The following is a 21,182-nucleotide window of genomic DNA, read 5'->3' as shown; positions in this document are numbered from 1 at the left end:
ACTTGGTTGAGGGATGATTGCCCGCTGCTTGCGCGTAGGAATTCTGTTATACCTCAAGAGTGTTTTTGTCCTCTTCTATCCAAAAATCTTGCCTTATGATTATTTTTGGCTCCACAGGCTTCACTTTTTCAACTTCAACTATAGTGCAGGAACAGCCGAGCTTCTTCCTCAATGACCTCGTCAAGCAAACGGAGTCCACATCATCCCCGATCTGTTAGTGTTTAGGCTAGTTTTAGACTAAACTAGGAAATAAGCCCGCACGTTGCTGCGGGAACCAACTATTTCAGGCGTAACTGCATGAAGAAGACACATTTCAAGCGTAACTGCATGAATAAGACACAAAGTCAGTAAGTAAAGCTCAAATTTTTAACAGTGTTATTTTAACAACAATTTTGAGTCCTACTGAATTCTATGTCCAATAGGAATTTAATTGCTTTTCTATACCATGGAGTGGTGCCGAAAGATTATTTCATGGAGTTACTGATGAAAGATCTGGAAAATACTCAGTGGTGTTTTTTGCAATAGGCGTGCAGCAGCCAAAAGTAAGGTTATATTTCTATCTATTTAAATGGCTGCCATATTGTTGTTTTTATACATGTCTACGGATTATATAACATCCTATTAAATTTTTGTTTCTTTTCACTATTTCTAATTCCTTGATGGGTTTCGTTCCTTGCATGTTCTGTATTTCCAATTGCCTTAAGCTACGGCGGGATGGATGATGATTACAACACGTTTAAGTTGATGTCTTCTCATATTCGTGTAGAAGAATCATATTTGCAACATCGTTTGTCATTCTTGAAGAAAGAGGAAAATATTAGTTTTAAAAAAGGGAAAATTTCTAGTGCTCAGAGTTATATGTTGATGGGAACCACTGATCCAACAGGAACTCTAGAAAAGAATAAAGTTTGTGTTCTTCTGTATGTACAATTTCTGCCCTTTTTTTAATCCCTCCTGTTACACAATTAGTAGGATGAAAGTGAATGTTAAAGTACTTGTTTAAGCAGCTAACTTCCGAAGCACAAATATTAAAAGCAAAAAATATGCAAAAAGGTTGTTACCATAAGAAACTGAAGAAACAGAAACAACATGCAGTTAACACTTTGTTTGCTCCTGCAGTTAAGATGGTTAAATATATGTGTTGCAAGCTAGCCACTTGTTTTAGCATTAAGAAAAAACATTTCCGAAGCACAAATGTTAAAAGAAAAAAATATGCAAAAGGGTTGTTCCCATAAGAAACTGAAGAAACAGAAGCAATATGTAGTTAACAGTTCGTTTGCTTCTGCAGTTAAGATGGTTAAATATATGTCTTGCAAGCTAGCCACTTGTTTTAGCACTAACAAAAAACATTAAAAAGTGTTTCATTCTTGTTCCAGCACCTAAGTTTTTAAGCACAAATTTTCAACCCAAAAAACATGTTGCACATCCTGTAGCACTCGATGATGAAGATTGTGGGTGTTCACTTTTTCTGAGATCGGACATCTTCCACACTATAGCAAAAACACATAAATAATAATTTAGCAGATACTGCCATCATTGATATTGTGTAGATGTGGGTGTGAAAAACAAATTATAATTTACCTATCTTTGGTTTTTTTGGCCTGAGTTTTTGTCTTGAGTGCGGCTATTGGTACTTTGTCGGCCGGTTCAATTTTGGGGACAACCAGATTGTGGAATTCTCTAGCAATTCTTGCTGAATTGGTTGTGTCTGTTTGCTGGGGGCGAGGTTTTTTGCTGTTAATGAAGGTAAATTTTATAAGGTTAAAGAGAAACATGATAGCCATGGAGAAGAGTGCGAAAGAGTGGTGCAAAAAGTTTTGTAGACAGTTTTTCATGATTGGCTAGATTTACACTGAAGAGAAGCAAGTATAATTATTAAGATTGACACATGACAACATTTATTGTCAGGAAAACTTTACCTGTCAGGTTTGTCCGTTTGATCAGGGAACAATACTCTCTTTGAAGTTATGGCGGGTGCAACTGATTTGGGTTGTTGATCTGGTTGTTGGGAAGGTGTCAATGGGGCGGGGGTTGCTTGACTGGTAATTTGTTTGCCTAGACTGGTAGCGGGTGTTTGTGGTATGACTGAGGCAATTGTTGGGTTGGAGAGCGGTTGGTCTTCAACCAGTCCATTAACGATGAAGTCTGTTTTTGCAAAGTCGGTGTTTTGCTTTCCAAAAGAGAGTTGAAATGTTTTTGAGTTGCCGACCAAATTGTTAAGAATTGGTGGCACCACGAAAGGGTCCTCGTGTCCGTTCTCTATCACCAAAGTGTAGCAAGAAACGCCAAGCATCTTTTCGGCTTGCCTTCCTATCATGAGGAAGTTGTGTTGGTTCGTGTTATCTTCGACAATCAGATTGATCTTGAACCTGTGCAAGAGGAGGATATTTTGTGTTAGACAATCATACATTCTAAGCGAAAGTTGGTAACCAAAATGGAGAGGTCCTACAATATCCATTTCGTCACTGAACTTATTGAATTCAACATACCAGTTAACTTTAAACTAAAGAAAGTGTGCTACAATATTTAAAAGCGGTCATATGACAATAGTTGAGAAAACAACCATTCCTCCTAAGCGGTGTAAATTTTATTGACTTATTACATCAAAGCAGCATTCACGTATCATCATTATGGTTGTTTTGGAAACTCTTAAGTTTCTTCTTTAAAGGTGGGAAAAACACTATAGGTGTAGAGTATCCTAAACACATTATAGCAGGAATATTTACGATAATGTCACTAATACACTCCCAAGGGTCAAACAGTAGTCAAAGTATAATGGAGATGGAGACCATTGTAAAGTTATTTGTATGCACGCATTTTAGATCATGAATCAAAGACCAACATATGCATGAGAGTGAATGCAAAAATATATGTTGGTTGAAGAAAGCTGTGTGCTCGTCACATGTTCTACCTTCTCGTCTCATAAAATATCATAGATATAAAAGCATTATTATGTGTGAATTTGATAATCATAAGAATTTCAAAAAGGACTCAACAACTTAATATAACCGTTAGACGTAAAATAGATGCAAAAGATTATTACCATGGTTCGGGTAATTTGTTTATCAAACCATGTTCGTTGCACTGAAATGATCCAGACATCTTCTTTACAACTTTATGGCGGGATGGGCAAGAGTTGTACCACCAACCTCTGGCCAAATCGAAGTCAACAACAGTCGCTTTGCATGTGAAACTTGTATTCTGTTATTGAAACATAGGTTTTAAAATGATCATCGACATTTAATCATCACCTTGGAAACATGGTGTATAAACGAATACACACTCTGTTATACTTTTAATATCTTGGTTATTGGAAGTTATCAACAAAATATTTGTGGACTGCTTGTTCACTTTAATTGTTTCTCCTATTCATGTTAGTTATTATTCTAAAGCCTATGTTTACATAAATATTAAGCGTGATAACCATAAAGAAAAGGTATCTGATAGCTTAATGAACTTTACATGTTGCATTTGACTTTTCTTTTGAGATGTCTTAGGGGTATCATATTTTCATTAATCATTTAAGCATCGCTTTGGAAACATGGAGTAAAAACGAATAGGCACTCTGTCATACTTTTAATATCCTGGGGGTATTGCACGTTGGCAACATCATATTGGTGGACTGCTTGTTCAGTTTGATTGTACTTCTCATTCATGTTAGTTATTATTCTAAAGCCTATGCTTACATAAATATTAAGCATAATAACCATAAAGAAAAGGCATCTAATAGCTTAATGAAGTTTACATCTTATATTTGACTTTCCTTTTGAGATATCTTAGGGATATCATATCTTCATTGATCTTGATATTAAATAATTGATTTCATTCCGGGGCATTATAATTGTTGGTGTGTTTTTTTTTGTAACAGTTTGAAATTTTTGTAACAGGTTGGTAATGATAGACTAACCTTGTGCAACGTAGGATCAAGTAAAAGCAACTCGTCTATCGTTTTTGGTTCAGAAGCAGCACCAATAGCATGCCTTGTATACATGTCAGTTGAGCTGGGTAAGATCCGCATAGGTGATTTTAGATGTTCAAACCTATTTTTTGCATGTTTTGGGTGAGAAAGATTAAACTAAAAAATATAAATGCAAAAGTTCTTAAAGAAGGGTTGTTTATTTACCTGCGCTTGTATTCAGAGAGTTGTGGAATGTCCGGATTGAAAACATAAACGGTTGATCCTGTGCTTCCAAGAACAGGCTTTCCTATAGATAAAAAGAGAATAATGAACAAATTGAAACTTTAAGCAGTTTAATAAAGCATGTCGGGGCATGACCTTGGTATTGTTTAACTTTGAGGCATGTTAAAGCAACAAACACGGGTGGCAATAACGATTGTATTCCACTGTCCTCAAAATTTGTCGCAGTCTCTCCCCATAAGGTGATCCTTACTGTTTCACCCCTGTAAATAATTAAGAAGGTGTTAGTCAGTTATACGTTACGTCTACGGTGTCATATGTGAAAATTGTAATCAGAGTTTAACGCATATAGAAATAACCTAAAATTTTGGAGATTAAGATTTCTCTTCTTTGCAATTCTTGTGCGTTGGATGGTTACCTCTTCAATTGGCTGCACAGCCGTCAAGCAACCAAATATATCTATAGACGATGTTCATTAGCGAGAATGAGTGTGCACCAAAGCCAACAAAAAAATTAAAATGATTCTCATATTTTGGAGTGGCGTTTAAGAGTAAATTTGTTACCTGTAAGTTCAACATCCCTATCGATTTTTTCGTAAAGCTGCTCAAGCTCAATTAAATTGAACCAATGCATCGGGATTTCCTCGCTTGTTTTGTCAATAGGAACGATTGTGGTTTTGCTGTTCAATTCAATTATGGCAGCATGAGGGACAACCTTGCTTGATGTCCTGTTGTGAACAACACGAAATTTGTTGATTTCGTATGCTTCGCCAACCCTTAGATGGTTAAAAAAATATTGCATGTCTCGACTGTTCATGGTTGCATGAACCGCATCCCCCTTTCAGAAGAAGAAAAATAAAATCAGACAGTATACTAAATGAGCAGGAGAACATTTAACGCAAAAGGTTATGGAACCACGTAAGAAGTAAGCGTAGCATAGTGGTTCCTACAGAGATAACATGTAAGATCATATGGAAGATAATAGAGAAGATTACTTTAAGAATGAAATTCGCAGCAATTGAAGCAACTTTGTAAATATATATTTAGTTTCATTTGTACAGGTAGGAAAAAAGAAGAGAATAAATTAAGGAAAAGAATAGTTGGTAGTTGATACTCAGCTTCGTTTGTTCAGTTAAAAAATCTTCCTCAAAAATAACAAAATATAATCTCTCTAGTGAAATATAAAGAGAGCCGAATTGTGTATGGTGTACCATGAATATTTTTGTTAATAATGCAATTTATTTTAAGCCATGCTATTATAGGGAAAAAAATGGAATTTTGATTTGTTGTTCACCTGCATGAACTGGTTAAATGCAGCCTCTAAATGAATGTCGAGGGCTAACATTGAATCTAGCAAAACAATTCGCCAAATATTAATTATGCAGAAATGATGTATAATTGTGTAGAGGATTTGGTTCACGAACTTTAAGATAAGTTTGATCACAAAAGTGTGCTGTAATAATTGTGTGCACATTTTGATACACGAAAATAGTAGTGTTTGACGACAGGTTAAAAGGTGTAAGAATCTTACTTGTTTATCAACAAATACACAATCAAGACTTGTAGGTTGAGGATCATTTCCGATGCTCTTCGTGACCCATATCCTACAAACCCTGATCTGGAGTTTGTTTCCTGGTTGGTACGGCGTCAGAAAACTAATCGGCATCGCATCCATTAATCTAGCAAAAGATGAAAAATTTAGAAGCAAATTAAATTCAACATTGAATAGGGTGATTTATGAAAGAAATGGTGGAGCCATGTTTACAAACAAAAAAAATAACAAAGGGACAAAATGTGAACATAAACGTATACCTGTATGTAAATGTTTCAATACATCTTTATAAACAATGTTTTTTGTATAACCGTAAGGCATGTCACTATTGTGAGCAATAACAATTTTGAGACCCTTTTTTGAGGTGACCCTGGATAGCGCAACATAGAGTTGTCCATGAGAAAAAACAGTCTGCGATAGAAACAAACCAACCATTTTCAAGGATTGTCCTTGACTTTTGTTGATTGTCATTGCATAACAAATTTTTAGAGGGTATTGTCGTCTTCGCACAGTAAAAGGATATTTATGCTGAGATGATTCAGTAATGATCCTGGGGATATAAACTCTTTCGCCAATGTTGCTTCCCGTCATGATTTTTGCTTGTACAACTCTGTCGTTCAATTGTGTTACAACCAATCGTGTTCCATTACACAGCCCTTGACTTTGATTTAAATTTCTGATCAACATCACTGGGGCACCAACTTTCAAAGACAACTTGTGGTGCGGCAAACCAGGTAAATCAAGTTGGTTTAGAAATTCTATTGGATAAAGCATATCTAAATTTTCAGAATTTTCTGTTGCAGAAGACACCGAATCAAAACTGAGATAAGTATGACTTTCGCCAGGTACTATACCCAACACAAAATCGTTGATTTTAGTTGCTGTATCATTTCGTGGCGTCACAATAGCTCTTTCTTTCAGATATGAGACATCTCGGAAATTTGCTTTGAAATTTGTATACACAGCTGAAACCATGGCTTTGATGGGATCGTCATCAAAATGGATAAGGAATTGGTTTGGAAATTCGACCCAAGAGCTTTCTTCATCAGCTGAAGATATAGATTTGGCAACAGTACCATTTCCAATATCTAGTATCCACTTTGCAAAATCAGCGAGTTCTTTTTTTTTCCACTTCGTTCAGACCTGTTTTCGAAAGCCTCATGTTTTGTTTAAGGAAAAATATAGTTAAATAGGACCAAAGGTATGAACTCGTAAATGAAGCTTGAACGATGTCAGCAACACTTCCGCTTGGAACAACAGGAAGAATTTGCCTGAAATCACCTCCGAAAAGAATTGGCTTACCTCCAAATGGCAAATGGTCAAAGCCTGGTTTTGACCCTTTAAGAACATCACGAAGGGATCTATCTAGAGTTTCAAAACACCGTTTATGATTCATGGGGGCTTCATCCCAAACAATAAGAGTAGCGTCAGTGATTAGTTTTGCAAGATGAGTCCCTTTTTTAATTTCACAAACCGAACAATCAGTGATGTTGATAGGAATTTTAAATCTAGAGTGAGCCGTCCTTCCACCAGGAAGCAAGAGGGAGGCAATTCCAGATGAAGCCACCGCTAAAACAATTTGATTTTGGGATCTAATTCTAGTTATGATGGTGGTCCACAAAAAAGTCTTGCCTGTTCCACCATGACCATGCACAAAAAATAGGCCAGATCTATTGTTGTCAATCGTCTCCATGACGCTGTCATAAACTAATTTTTGCTCCTTGTTTAATTGGCCGATCAGGAGTGAGTGCTCTTGTTTCAGTGAGTTAGCATCATAATTTAACTCTTCTCTCAAACTCCTAGCTTTAAGTCTATCCATCATTAGATTATTCGGTTGTGGTAGGTGATGCTTTGATAGAGAACTATTTGAAGCTGTAAACAACTTTTCTAACTCGTACAAAAGCGAATTTCTAAGTTCATCCTGATATTTAGAAAGATCTTGTAGCCCAAAAGCATTATGCATGTTCTTGGAAATGTCATCGCACATGGTTTTCCAATGTGCTTCAAACAAAGCTGATGGATCAGTGACATCACAAAAGAGCACCAACGTGACAAACAATTGCCTCAATTGGAAAGATGATGCAGTGATAACTGCTTCTAACATAGCGCTATTCCATTCCCTATCATCTCCCAATAAACCAAGGGACATGCATGCAGCTTGGAATGTGGGTTCAAGAACCTCTTTGACGGTTTTTAAATGGTCAAAACTAAAGATGCCTTTCTGGTAGTTTAGCAGCAACCTCAAATAGTATAATTCACCAGCAGCAGGGTGAACATACGCAACCCTACCTAAAGATCTGCCTTGTTTTCTACGGCTCCATTGTTTCTCATCATTTTTCCAAACATACTTCGTCGGAAATTCAACATAAGATAACTTACGTGCATCAGGATCTTGGACATTGGTTTCAAACCATTGCGTTAACATTGTTCTTTCGAGATTAGGGTGGTTGATAACATAGTTTAGATCATCGGTCTCTCTAAAAACAACGTTTTGGTCAGATTGAAGGTGTACAGACAATCTTTCAACCGATGGTTCCCTAAAATGAATGTGAAACTGTAACAATCTCCAAACAGCTTCGTAAGGGCATAAATATCTACAATTTAGATAAGCCACAACCTCATCAAACTTTTCATCCTAAAAAACAGCTCTAGCCCGATCAACACCTTTAGTTATGTACTTAAAAAGATACTTGATGAGTGTTGATTGGCAGCATGATTCAACATTTATATGCGCTTGATAATTCAATAATAGCTCACGATTATAAGGGACAACAAATGCGTTATCAAGCTTGATTCCTTTTTTTAGAACAAACAAATTTTCTATATCCCGACGCTTATATGCAACGAAACCATCATCAGAAAAAGTGGTTTCACTTGTAAAAGGTTTTGGAAATTTTTTTGAACATTTGTTTTCTTTCATGCATGGTGAAAATCGATTTGCAAGACCACATGGCCCATGGATCATGTACTGTGAAACCGCATCGTACCCAACTTTGTCAACATCTGCATCAGGAATCTCAGCCGAAATGATAGAATCAACATCGTAGGGAGAATGACATTTATAATGTTTGTTCACCCAGACCAAGATATGACAATGAGGAAGACCCCGTTTTTGGAACTCCACCGTGTAAATCACTGTTTTTAAATAGAGAATGCAAAGACATCAAAACAAAACACTCTAGATATGTAATGATTAGATAGATAAACAAAGAAAGGGAAAATTTTGGCCAAGAGCGATTAACTAACCTGATTCAACATCGCCAAAAGGTTTCCCTGATTTGATGAATTTAATCATATGGTTAAGCTTTGCTTTAAAAATTCGGGAGACTATATCAGGCCTGTCTTCAGGCCTACAACCAGGTTTATCACGTAGATCTTCAATAATTTCAGGCCATTTAGCATTGCAGGTGAAAGTGATAAATAAATCAGGATTTCCAAAGTGACGGCATATGGCCATCGCATCCTGATAATTATTTATCATATATCTAACGCTGCCAGTAAACGAAGTTGGCAAAATGACTCTCTTGCCAACACCAGAACTGCTTGTATTTCCTGCTTTGAGAGCTTCATGAATTGCTTTAAGATTTTCTGTTCTAAAAGAATCTTGATTTGTCCTAATAAAATCTAACATATCTTCTTCAAGCGTGGCATATGCATCAACTAAATATTGTTGAAACAATCTACCACCTTTCAATAGGGTGTCATTTTGTCCTGGTCTATCCTGAATTTGATAACCTAGAAACGCTCTTAGTGATACTCCCCCAGTTTTTGGTTTTTTCCCTTTATAATCTGGATTCCAAGGAAGGCCTTTCTTATACCCATCTTCACCGTAGGGGAAAAGAAGAGGATATTGTAGTGCCATGTACTTAGGATGTAACTTTGTGATTCTTTGCAGGCCATGCGTCCTATGCTCCACAATGATATCTCTTTCAGTGTGGAATTCGCCGATATCCCCAACTATCAAGCCACCTATCTCGTCACACGCCGGCAAATTATATTGTGCATCATGGTTAGCCTGTGCACCGTATAAACGCAAACGTAAATGACTTATGGACCCTTCATCAATCATATCTCTAGCGAGTCTAAAAAGCTTAACGACCTCATTACAGTCGTCTAGCATTTTAATGAGGCCATCAACAACATGATGGTCGAGTTTTTCAACCGTTTCTGATCCACTAAAACAACCAATACGATTACTGACTTCATTTTGAGTATCATGAATGTATAGTTGTGCAAATTTAGGAATTTCGCCCTCCAGAGGCAATAAAGAACCCATCAAATGATGGACTTGACCATTAATTTTAAAAACATAAGGACCCCGACCCTTGTTGATTGATGCATCGACTTTGGCTCCCATTGATGTTAATGCCATCATTGAATTATACGATCTAATATTTGTTTTAAATTGCAAGCTGTTTCGAGAATTTTTGGGATTCAACAAATCATCCAAATAAGGAGGGGTGGGTTTAACGCGTGGGAATTTTACTTTTTGACTCATGCAACACGTGGTGAACTGCAAGGTAGAAGATGAAGCATTCTTGGCGGACTGTTCTGTAGACCAAAACAGAGCACTGCAATATTGACATTGACAATTTCTTAAGCCAAAATCAACATATTCTAAATCAATCCCTATAAAAACAAAGATTAACATAAGCATTCATCAAATCGACAACCTTAAGTTAACTGATGGAGGAAACTTAACTTTTGAAATTAGTAAGAATGAGAATAGAGTTATGTTGAAAGATTGCATACTTTTTCTTTTTTTTTTGATAGTTGGCTTGTCCGGTTATCAGCGGGTTCAAGCCAGAATGATTGGTTTGAGCATGAATGGCTAACAAACTGTGCTCATTGGCACGATCAGCAAGGAAAACCGGTACAGAAATCTGATGAGAACTTGTCCCAGGTTCGAAATGTGGGTTAAAAACACCACGGATGGGAATATTTTGTTTTAAAGCTGATGCAAATGTTTGGGGAGGGCTGTCTTGGTTGTTCAAAGATGTTGAAACATCATTATCTTGATCGTCGTAAGCGGTGGGAACATCTTGCAACTCTGAATTATTGAGATCACCATCCGCAACAACCGCATCCAAATAGGCACGTTGAATTTCAACGGCCCTTCTAGGTCGCCTTATTCGTTTAGACATAAAACTATACAAAGGGGAAAAAAACAGAAACAGTAGCGCACCCTTTAATAAAAGCAACACATCAACGAAAGAACCATCTAAACCAAATGAAATTAGCAGCGAGCTATAACCCATTAAAGCAAGGGGTGATTGAAAACACAAACACATTCTAAACATAACAGTAAAAACACAATCATAATGAGATTAGATTAGAACAAAGAATAGAGAAACTTAATATGCGGCTGTCTTCTTGAACAGCGTTGTTTCCCGTTGAAACGGTAAAAGGTATGAATAAAGCATGTAACGATTGCTAAAAAAATAGCGATAAAGAAGACGAACATAAAGATCAAACAGCAAAGCAACCATAAGGTCTCAAAAGAGCAAACAGAAATGAAGAAGGTGATGTTCCTTAAAGGTGCAGAAATCTAACCGATATAGAGACGGGATTGTAGCTGGGCACAAATCCTACTGAGCAGTAATGCAAGATTGCAACGATTAAAACAAAAGTTGTAGAACCTACAAAAAGGAAGAGAAAATATAAACACATATATAATTGGAACGACGTATGTTTTAATACTTTAAAGAAATGACATGCATCAAAAGTCTTTAGGTTAGCAAAAGCTTTTGGGTTAGCAAAAAAAAAATGAATTGCCTGAAATAGAGACGATCAGGATTTAAAACGTTTAAATTTTGTCCTAGGTTGACTAATTAGATGCAAAAGTGAGACAGCATGAACAATTTAACACCGAGAAAGACCAACAATACTAAAGCACAATCGAGCTAATAATAAAAAAAGCATATAATGCAAAAGAATAACAACAGGGCAAAACACTTTTGGTTGATCTTACAACAGGCTAACAGGATAAAATAAATCACCAGATATTGCAACCATGACAAAGTCCGGAAGGCAAGATAATGGACTTTTGCTCTAGCTAAAAAAATATTAGCATGTGTTACAAGCAATGTAATGTTGTGATGTAGTTTCATTCTTTTTCACAAAGCTCTCAATTTGGACTCTTATGAAATGTTGAGCTTGATACAAATTATTAATGATAGAAATACTCTAGCATGTTTTGAGTTTAAGCGCATCACTTAACAATGCCAGCTCATCTATAGATTGACTAATTGTAATTCATGACGCAGTTTTTATATACTTACACGAATAAAAACCGACAAAGCATGTAAAATCAAATTGATAGTAAAAGAATTAGGTAAATCCATTCAACAACTACTAATCAAATTGTAAAAGTGAGATATGCGTTTTTCTAGGTTTAATAAAAGCACCAAAGTAAAAGGTTTTTATATGCGTTATGAGAAAAATTCATTACGGCACCAAAAATCGTTGCTGAAAGCAAAGGCAAAAAAAGCAAGAGCCACACAATTGATGCTCTTCATCATCGTGGGGTAAAACTCTAGCTAAAGAACATGCCGCACCTACTTGGGGGATAGGCAAGGCAGGAGAAGATACCACTCCAGCATACGAACAAATACCGCCAGAGAAGATACCGTATCTGTTTGGGGGAAAAGTGGAGAAGCCACCATTTCTGCCTGGGAGGCAAGTAAAGCAAGTGAAAATGATACATCAACCGTGGTGATTTTGAACAGTATGCTCCAGGATCAAATGATTCAGGTGTTGAATCCTCGTAAATGTTGATATGAGATCCATAGGCATTTGAATAGAACACTAATGGGGCGGGTCGTGTGGAATTATGATGTGTTTGTAGTACTATTTACAAATACAATGACACTTATAGACGCTCCGGCTATTTTTGAGTTCGTGTTGGTTTGTGTCCGTAGTGTGTAACGTATGCATTTATAGTTTAATCCATATATTTTCACATGCTGCTATATGCTCTGTTTTTAATAAAAAAAATTAAATTTTAAAGATGGAGACATGCAACACGAAACCTACAATTAGATCTGGATCACAAAATGGCAAAAAAAAAATCCTAATCTAAACATCTGTATACTAAAACCCCATTTAAGTAGCCATTAACATCTGATCCAGTACTTCAGCGACTCACCAACCCGCCATACCGTCATGTCTCATCCCCTCTCCACCACTGACTAAACAAACTAAAGGTGCAATTGGATAACAAATCCACTCAATTTTAGCAACCTTGCTACATACATTGGCTTTGTTCAGCATGAGACGATATAAGCAAAGGAAAAAGTCGATGACAAGAGAGGCCAGCTCACTATGAAAACTAAAACATCAAGATAGCAACGGCTTTAAAAGTGTAGAACCAGCAAAGAAGCATCAGCTAAAAGATCCTATCAACAACAACATAAATGGCATAAAAAATAAAAGGAGAGAAAAAAAATCCCAGCACGATAAGGTTGTTGCTAGGAAAAATCATTTATCAGTGAGATAGAAGTCTACCAAAAAGGTGCAAAGAAGAGTGTGAACAAAAGTTTATCCTTAAAAGAATATAAGGGTCAGCAAAATACATTCATCAGCAAGATAGAAGTTGACCAAAAAGGTGGAAAAACAGAGTATTAACAACAGTTTATCCTTAAAACGGTTAAAGGCTTATCTGTTTACATTATTGCCCTTATGACCGAACAAAAAAAGTTTACATTGCCCTTATCTTATCTAAAGACCCACCCCTTCTCTAGACATTTAAAACTCCAAAGGCCGTTGTGGCGGAGGCAAGCAAGAGCAACAAAACTCCAACCTTTTTCCAGCTAGCAAACTTGTGGATGCCATTGGAAAACCCCAAAAAGTGTTGTGAAAGTGTTTTATCCAGCGGAACTTTTTCTTTCGGCGGATTACTACGATTTGCAGGTGGATACATAGTATGGACCACCAATTTGTTTCGGTTTGCACCCCTACCATAAACACGCAAACCCATCCTTGTTTTTTCTATTTTCACTGAATTCTTTGTACCAGGTCCCGGGGCAGTGTCAGAATATCTCACTAATGTCCCTCGATTTCGTTCATCGTGTCGAGCCTTAACCAGTTGCCTTAAATTTTTGACAAAAACTCCTCCTAGAATCTGTTGTTCCCTTCGATTGATCTCTCGTACCATTTTATTTACCCTGAATCAAAATTTAAATATAGCGTCAATATTTCTGTTTTTTTTGAAGTATCTTTAAGCTTGTGAGTTGAAGAATAACACCATGAAAAACTTAACAACTCACATTAATAAAGTAAAAATATAAGATTACCAAAAGTTACATATAAATTTAAAAAAAAACACAATCAAAAAGCATTTTGACAGTGTTTTAGATCAAATTTTGAAGTTTTAGCCGATAAAGAAAATACATAACCTAAGTATTTATGAGTTAATGATACTTGTAGTTTTAATGTTAATAGCCATGAATTTTTCTGAACATCTTAGTTGCATTCATGCATTGTTAAAAGGTTACTCATTTTCCTAAGTATAGAAGTTGTGAATTTTTTTTTTTAAAATGTCTAGTTCGTTGAGAGAGCGCAGTTGTGAACAACACATGTTAAAGAACTTCGGGAGGATGAGATAGTTCATTATTAGAAAACCTAACGAAAACACCAACCAACCAATAACAGAATCACAGACTGAATTGTACAAACAAAATTTAAAAAAAAACAAACAAACCATCCAACCTCTGGACAATGAGAGGATTACAAAGACAACCAAGAATGAGAGCAAAGCAGACAGCAGACAAATAACATAAAGCGATCGAACCAAACAGTTAATTAAAAAAGAATCATAAAGATAAGAAGTCTGAAACGGAAAGAATGGGAAAAGACCATATTTAAGTTCAGGTGACATATGAAAGTCTTGATTCAAATGTGATTTAAATATAAGCAAAAGAATAGACGCATATCATTTGTATACACACACCACCATCTGCATAACCAACAACTTCAATGAATTTGCACAGAATTCCAAACTCTAACCCTAAACCACACCCACCTTCTAAAATCTCGAAATAATAGAATGCAAGTGGAAATTAAATTTCAAAAACTCTCATTTCCACATCACAATTAACCACTGCAACTATATATTTTGCAACCAGAAAAACGATAATAGTTTCTTATTTTATACGTGTATAAATCTCTTAGGAGAAATGGAGTTAAAATAATATAAATTAAATGAAAACTTGAACAAATATTTCAAACCAACGAAAGTTTTTTTTCACCTGTCAACACAGATTACATAGTAATGCATTAGCTAATTGTAACAATTGGGAAAAACCACTTGAACAACTAAAAAAATCAGTTTGGTCCAAAGCTATAACACAAATCCTAATTTGTTCTTTGCTGATGTTGCTAATTCTATGATCAAGATGGGGAATATTAGTCCTCTTACAGGTACAACCCAAAGTATGTGACGACTGGTGAGTGTGTGTGTGTATGTGTGTGTAGTGAAGCGTTCACTTGAGATGCTTAAGATAATATTTGAGCAAACTCTGGCCTCAAGGTTTTACTTACCTCAAACCTAGCCTTGATCTTCTCTTAATTCACTGTTTATTAACATGGCTAAAATCATTTTCATTTGCAAATGCAATATGATATTAAGTGTGCTGCTACGTCTACTCATATGTTCTATGTAGCATATGAATTCTACTCAATACCCTAACATTACAGCGAAAATTAATTGATATTATAAAGAAGTTGAGACTTTACCAAAGCAGCAAGGTAGCGGTTGCAAAATTCAGAGGCTAAAGCTTTCACTTTGTTTCGATTTGCAAAATACCAAAAAAGATATTTACAATCGAGGAAAGAAAACACATTTCACTAAAGAATGCACTTCAGCCATTATCAAATTGTCAACTGAGCGAAACGCGTAAAACCATACACATATACACAGCCGAATTCTATTCTTTTCAGCAGTTCCAGGTAAAAAAACCAATCTCCCTACAGAAAATCAACGAAAACAAACGCTGGTTGTATGACTCTTAGGCCTAGTCAAATGATCCTATTCCATATCCAAATGGGTTTTCTTAAAAAAACCAATCTCTCAGTTATCCTTTTCTTTTCTTCTTTCAAAAAGTCAAATCAAGACCAAAGTTTCACAGATAATGTATACCCAGAAAAATAAAAAGCAAAATTAATGTATTTCAGAAATGGACATCGGGTGGATGTTGAACCTTTAAAATCTGTAAACCCAGCGAATCAAATGAGTAAAGAAAAAGAAATCGAAATCCTACTGTTTTGAATTCATTCTTCTGTTTGCTAATCTAAAGATGAAGGGAAAGTTATCATAATTTCACCATGCAAGATTTCGCTATGCCAGATTTCATTTGCAGGCACCAAAACACGCGCAAAATTAAAGTTGGGGTCTTCATACTCTATTGGGTATCTGAAGTCATGTGAAAGCTCGGAAATAACCAAACTAACATCCAATTTAGCACACACCTAAGAAAAACTTAAGCAAGAAAATATATCCAACTGCTCAATCAATAATCAAACACGGTAATACAATCATTGAAAAATTTTCAATCATTTATCAAAATTGAATTAATAAAATTGAATGTTGGGGTCAAAATAAAAAAAAAAATTAATTTAATTATAGTTAACTAATCAAGGTTAAGATTAATGAAAAAGCTTGAAAGTCTCATATCTAAAATTACACCTTAGGCTGCAAGTTGAATCAAAACCATGGAAGATCAAAACCACTAACCTTAAACACAGAGGTCTTCGTAGGCTTCAAAGAAAAGTCACCAACTCGAAAAATCCAATCTCCTGAAATCGAAAACAAAATCATATTAACCATCATCACCCAGAATCCAAAGCTCAACAGCTTGAATCAACGTTCGAATCATATATGACATCTTGTTTCAATTTCCATACATGAGTTCATTACATGCACAAATGCAGCGTTTGGTGTGTGAGAAAAACAAAAGAAAACCCTTTTGAAAAGGTTTTCTTTCATTGAACAGAAAGATGAAAGTAACATTTCACCACGACTATGTTAATTGAATACAAAATTATTTTTGTGATTATTAATTTAGTATGGATAAGGATTAAGGGTTGCCAGTACATGCAAACTTTCAAGCATGACTTTGTTGTCGGAGAGGTTATGTCATGGAACCAAGTTTTAGTTTTATAGATTATGCCATGCAATCAAGTTTTACAAATACGTTAATCACACAAAAAAAATAAAAAAATCTAACCTGTTCTCAACCTTGGGCCTAGTGCTGTATCGTTTCAACATTCACAAAATATCGGTAAGGATCTGAGTCGGAACATAAGTGCTTACAAACTCTCTATTGGTAGTAAGTTTTTGCGACGCTAAGTTGAAGGCCTAACTCTTGTTCAGTGCTGCATCATTTAGATAATCGTAGACCTAGAGTAAAAATTATTAAAAAAAAGAGAGGGATTTTCTCCCTGATTGTTGTGATAAGAATCACTCAAAGACAATAGGAACCACTCCAATTCATAATAGCATTTCACTGAGTTCAATACTGTAATGGAAAAACGCAAGAATATAGAAACATAAAGTGAGGAAGCACACTTCCTATATTTCATGAAACCTCGCACAAAGTTACAGTTTTCAATCTAAAATGTTCCCAGATAAAAGAATCCAACAACCTAGTTTAGAAAAGAGCAAAACTTTCCTAGTATTATCTCAAATTTCCTACCGAATTTATCAGGCATCGTCTCTAAATCAAAAGTCTAAAATCTTGAATTTGCTCACCTTAAATACACAGTGCTTTGAAGGCTGCAAACAAAATGCCCAAATCTGAAGAACCACGATTTCCTAAAGCAAAAAACAAAACAAAACAAAATTAAACACGACAACAGATGAGCAAAACAATAACTAAAAGAGCCTTCTAACACCCTTATCACATAAATACAGCAGCAACAAAGTATGGAGAAACAATCTAGTAACAGAAATACATAAGCAACCAAGATTTGCAAAAACAATCTATCAACAGAGGAGCAAAACAACAACTAAAACAGCCTTCTAACACCCTTATCACAAAAATATAGAAGCAACAAAGTATGGAGAAACAACCTAGTAACAGAGAGATATTCAAAGGATGTAAAGCAGAAAGGAACCTCAGTTTGATTTGTTGAGAAGGAAACAGGAGCAAAGCATGAAGAAACAGAGAAATGAGCACAGTGTAACTACCAAAGTTATAAAGACACAAACCTGACTCTAACAGTGCACGAAACAGTGCACTAACCAGATTGATCTTCCTAACACCCAACTAAACGGGCTATAAAATTCCTTTACAACTTAATCGAAACAATAAAATGTTAATCATAGTTTTAACAAAGCAAATGACAAACCAAACAATAAACAATGACTGAAAAACAGTGTTTGAGCTATTGAATCAGAGTACAAAACCTCTAAATATCCCTGCCACTCAATCAAATCATGCTTTCTGCCCTCTCCCTCTCACTCTCTGTCCTTCTTTAAAAACATTGGACAAAATCCATAAATGTCTCCCACAACCCCAGAAACTGCATGCAACCATGCCTTCCCCATTAATTGTTGAAGAAATGGCATCCAGCTGGAACCAAAATCCCGAAAGGAACCCTACCCCTAGCCTTCCCAACTTGCCTCGCCGTCTCTCTCCGCACCCTTTGCTGTCGACCCTTCAAACCAAACTCTCAGGCACCCCTACCCTTGATTCGCTCATCCTACCCCTCTCTCTCTCTCCTCCCGTCTTTCCTCACATCCCGTTTCAAACGCACGACTCTTCCCTCTCTCCTCTTCTCTCACCCACGACTCTTCCATCTCTACTCTACTCCCTGCCATTCTGCAAGCTACACTGGACTCACGACATTCACCTCACCGCTTTCCTATCCCTACCGAAACCAACCAAATAAAACCAGCCATAGGCCAAACCAGCAAAAGGCCATCTGCCCAAACCCAAAAAAAAGCCCCCAGGCCGAACCCAAAACTTCCACAAAGCCCAGTCATTAAACCAATGGTATGGATGTAATTAAACTGAAATTCAGGTGCATGAACAGTAAGGAACAGTGACAATTCCAATGCTTTCTTTAGACTAAAGTAATTTCTCAGTGCAATTGTAATCAAATCAACAAGTAATTGAAATGAGATTGAAGATGATGTATAGAAGATGAAATTCAGAGAAGAATGGAGTTCATAGCTCCTCGAATCTACGTTGGATTCCATCCACCAAAATCGGCTACAAAGTGGGGATTATAGCCGTTGCACACCCACACAAGCAGCGTGACTAAGATCACGTACTCAACACATGTTTTCATTAACTTTTTAACAAACTAGACACGTGGCAAGATATACACTATAAAGATGTTATAATCTTGAGCACTCATTACAAGTATTTAAATTCAACTAAATCTAACACTTACAACAATTCGATCTTCATCTTCTTCTTCCATGTTGCAGCTGCATTGCTTCAGTGATCCAGCTACCATGCTTTTGCACCAACACGATCACCTCCATATGATATGTGTTTGCTCCTTCTATCGCACTTTTGTAACACCTGCTTTCATTAATTTTGATACTCTAATTATTTACATGCCAACTATAATTAACAATGAAAAAGTTGAAAGAAATTTTGAATGATAATATCGAAAGGCGCGTACCCTTGTGCAGCAGCTGCAATCTTCAAGGCCTTGGTTCTGCATTTGTCACAGTACATTGGCACCTTCACAACTATCTTCATTGCTGCACCATCAATTTGTGTACAAGATATAAAAATAATGGGGCTTTTAGATCTAGGTCCAAAAACATAGATGGTTTTTAGGAGTGAGTCCAGTTATCTAATTACATGTTTTTATTTCTTTTATACTCATTTTATATATTTTTTTAAATATTAAAAATCAATTAAAATCTTTTAATATTATGCATTTTTCAACTCCAAAAAATCTAATTAATATCTTACAACAAAAAAAAAACTAATATACTAGCATAAATTATCTACAAAACATTCTACCTTAACTCAAGTAACAAATATATGAATATATGTTATACCTGTAAGCGAGATATGAAACCTAACTAAAAGGTAGGAAAAAACATAATATACCTACAAGCAAGACACATTAATTTGTGACACGTTGATTATAAAAAAGAATCTGTCATATAGATACATAAAAATAATTAACTTGTGATATAGGTTGATTATAAAAATTAAAAATAAAATCTATAAATGGGGTTTAAAGCAGGAGGAAGAACAAGAAATAACAAAAAATAAAAATAAAAAGAAATAATCAAAGAGATAATTAGGAAGAATTTGATTTTTATAATAAATCTTATCATTGAATAGATAATTATTGATAATAAAATAACTAATTTAAGGAATTGGACTTATTTTAATAAATTGGATTATTCCTACTATTGGCTACAAAAATTGGACTTATATCAAGTTTTCCCAAAAATAATATGATCAAATTATACATTTAATTAATGTCAGTTAAATTGAAGAAAACCTTCTCGTTTTTAATTAGTTTCAGTTGGATGAAAGGAAAAAGATATATAACTTTAACAAAATGCAAGAGTAGTAGAATATATATAGGAAACCTTTAAGAGAAGGGATTCCTATTTTTTTTATAAAAATGAGGATTAGTTGTAAGGTCCACACCACATCGAACTTTAACGATTTGAACTGTCTATTTTTCAAGTTGCACCTCATAGATCATCCTTGCAAAATATTAGCCCAATCGAAAATGTTTAAGACATCTAATTGAGTTCAAAGAAATTAACAAATACTTTGTTATATAAGAAACAATGAAATTTTATCTTGATAATTAAATAGGCAAATAGTTTCGGATTGAATTTAATTTTTGTAAGGATGATCTATGAATCAAGATTTACAAAATAGACTGTTCGAATCATTAAAATTTGATGTGGAATAGCCTCCACACCTAATCTCCATCTTTTTCAAAAAATGAGAATCACTTTGCATAAAGGGCCATAACATTTTTCTTGACTTTGTGTTACAAGTCCATACACATGCTACTCAGGACCAATTACATGAGATCGTACCTTTCTTTTTCTTTTCTATTTTTTTTTGTGTGAAAAATATGAGATCGTATATATCTTATAGACAAGATTTTATTTGTTGTTATATAAGAACAGTCAGATCTGGAGAGACACTGAACTGAATAGGTTTTCTATTATGATAAAATTAGTTACAACATCTATTTTTATATTACTCTGTAGGACCCCACGTAGCTATGATTAATCCACTTGATCTACAACATAATGATAAAAAAATTTGGAAAAATTAGTATCCGGTCCCTAGTTCTTACTGTTCATTGACTAAGACCTTATTAGTTCTCAAATTTTGATTCAAGTCCCTATCATTAATGTGATAATGAATTTACATGTTTATTATATAATTTTTAATATAAAAATTAGTAATTAATTTAGGGTTTAATACTCACACCTCTATTAAACTTCTAATTAATTTTCAATTCAAACATTTCTAAAATAATAAAAAAT

The 21,182-nt window shown here is 35.3% G+C and overlaps 2 protein-coding genes and 1 long non-coding RNA gene across 3 annotated transcripts; all 3 read right to left on the bottom strand.

Annotated features, from left to right (window-relative positions):
• Window positions 1-1,405: 1,405 nt before the first annotated feature.
• LOC126588623 (uncharacterized) lies at window positions 1,406-11,271 on the bottom strand. Its single transcript, XM_050253730.1, has 11 exons — window positions 11,243-11,271; window positions 5,669-5,816; window positions 4,702-4,975; window positions 4,498-4,597; window positions 4,277-4,401; window positions 4,124-4,205; window positions 3,908-4,040; window positions 3,044-3,201; window positions 1,920-2,369; window positions 1,582-1,734; window positions 1,406-1,490 (listed from the first exon to the last, which is right to left on the bottom strand). The coding sequence occupies exons 2-11, from the start codon at window positions 5,810-5,812 to the stop codon at window positions 1,460-1,462; spliced, it is 1,650 nt and encodes a 549-aa protein (XP_050109687.1). The 5' UTR covers window positions 5,813-5,816; window positions 11,243-11,271; the 3' UTR covers window positions 1,406-1,459.
• LOC126589277 (uncharacterized) lies at window positions 5,812-10,833 on the bottom strand. Its single transcript, XM_050254529.1, has 6 exons — window positions 10,530-10,833; window positions 8,936-10,318; window positions 8,659-8,824; window positions 6,833-8,283; window positions 5,950-6,738; window positions 5,812-5,816 (listed from the first exon to the last, which is right to left on the bottom strand). Exons 1-6 carry the CDS (start codon window positions 10,831-10,833, stop codon window positions 5,812-5,814), a joined length of 4,098 nt encoding a protein of 1,365 aa, XP_050110486.1.
• A 1,507-nt stretch (window positions 11,272-12,778) lies between the features above and the next one.
• Window positions 12,779-18,764, bottom strand: LOC126588626 (uncharacterized). Its single transcript, XR_007611537.1, has 3 exons — window positions 17,439-18,764; window positions 16,422-16,483; window positions 12,779-13,854 (listed from the first exon to the last, which is right to left on the bottom strand). It is a non-coding gene; the product is annotated as an uncharacterized LOC126588626 (long non-coding RNA).
• Between the last annotated feature and the right edge of the window lie 2,418 nt (window positions 18,765-21,182).

This window comes from Malus sylvestris, chromosome 11 (assembly GCF_916048215.2).
Source record: "Malus sylvestris chromosome 11, drMalSylv7.2, whole genome shotgun sequence".
Lineage (NCBI taxonomy): Eukaryota > Viridiplantae > Streptophyta > Magnoliopsida > Rosales > Rosaceae > Malus > Malus sylvestris.
Note: the sequence above shows the minus strand (reverse complement) of the source record. Positions and strands in the feature narration are given on the sequence as shown.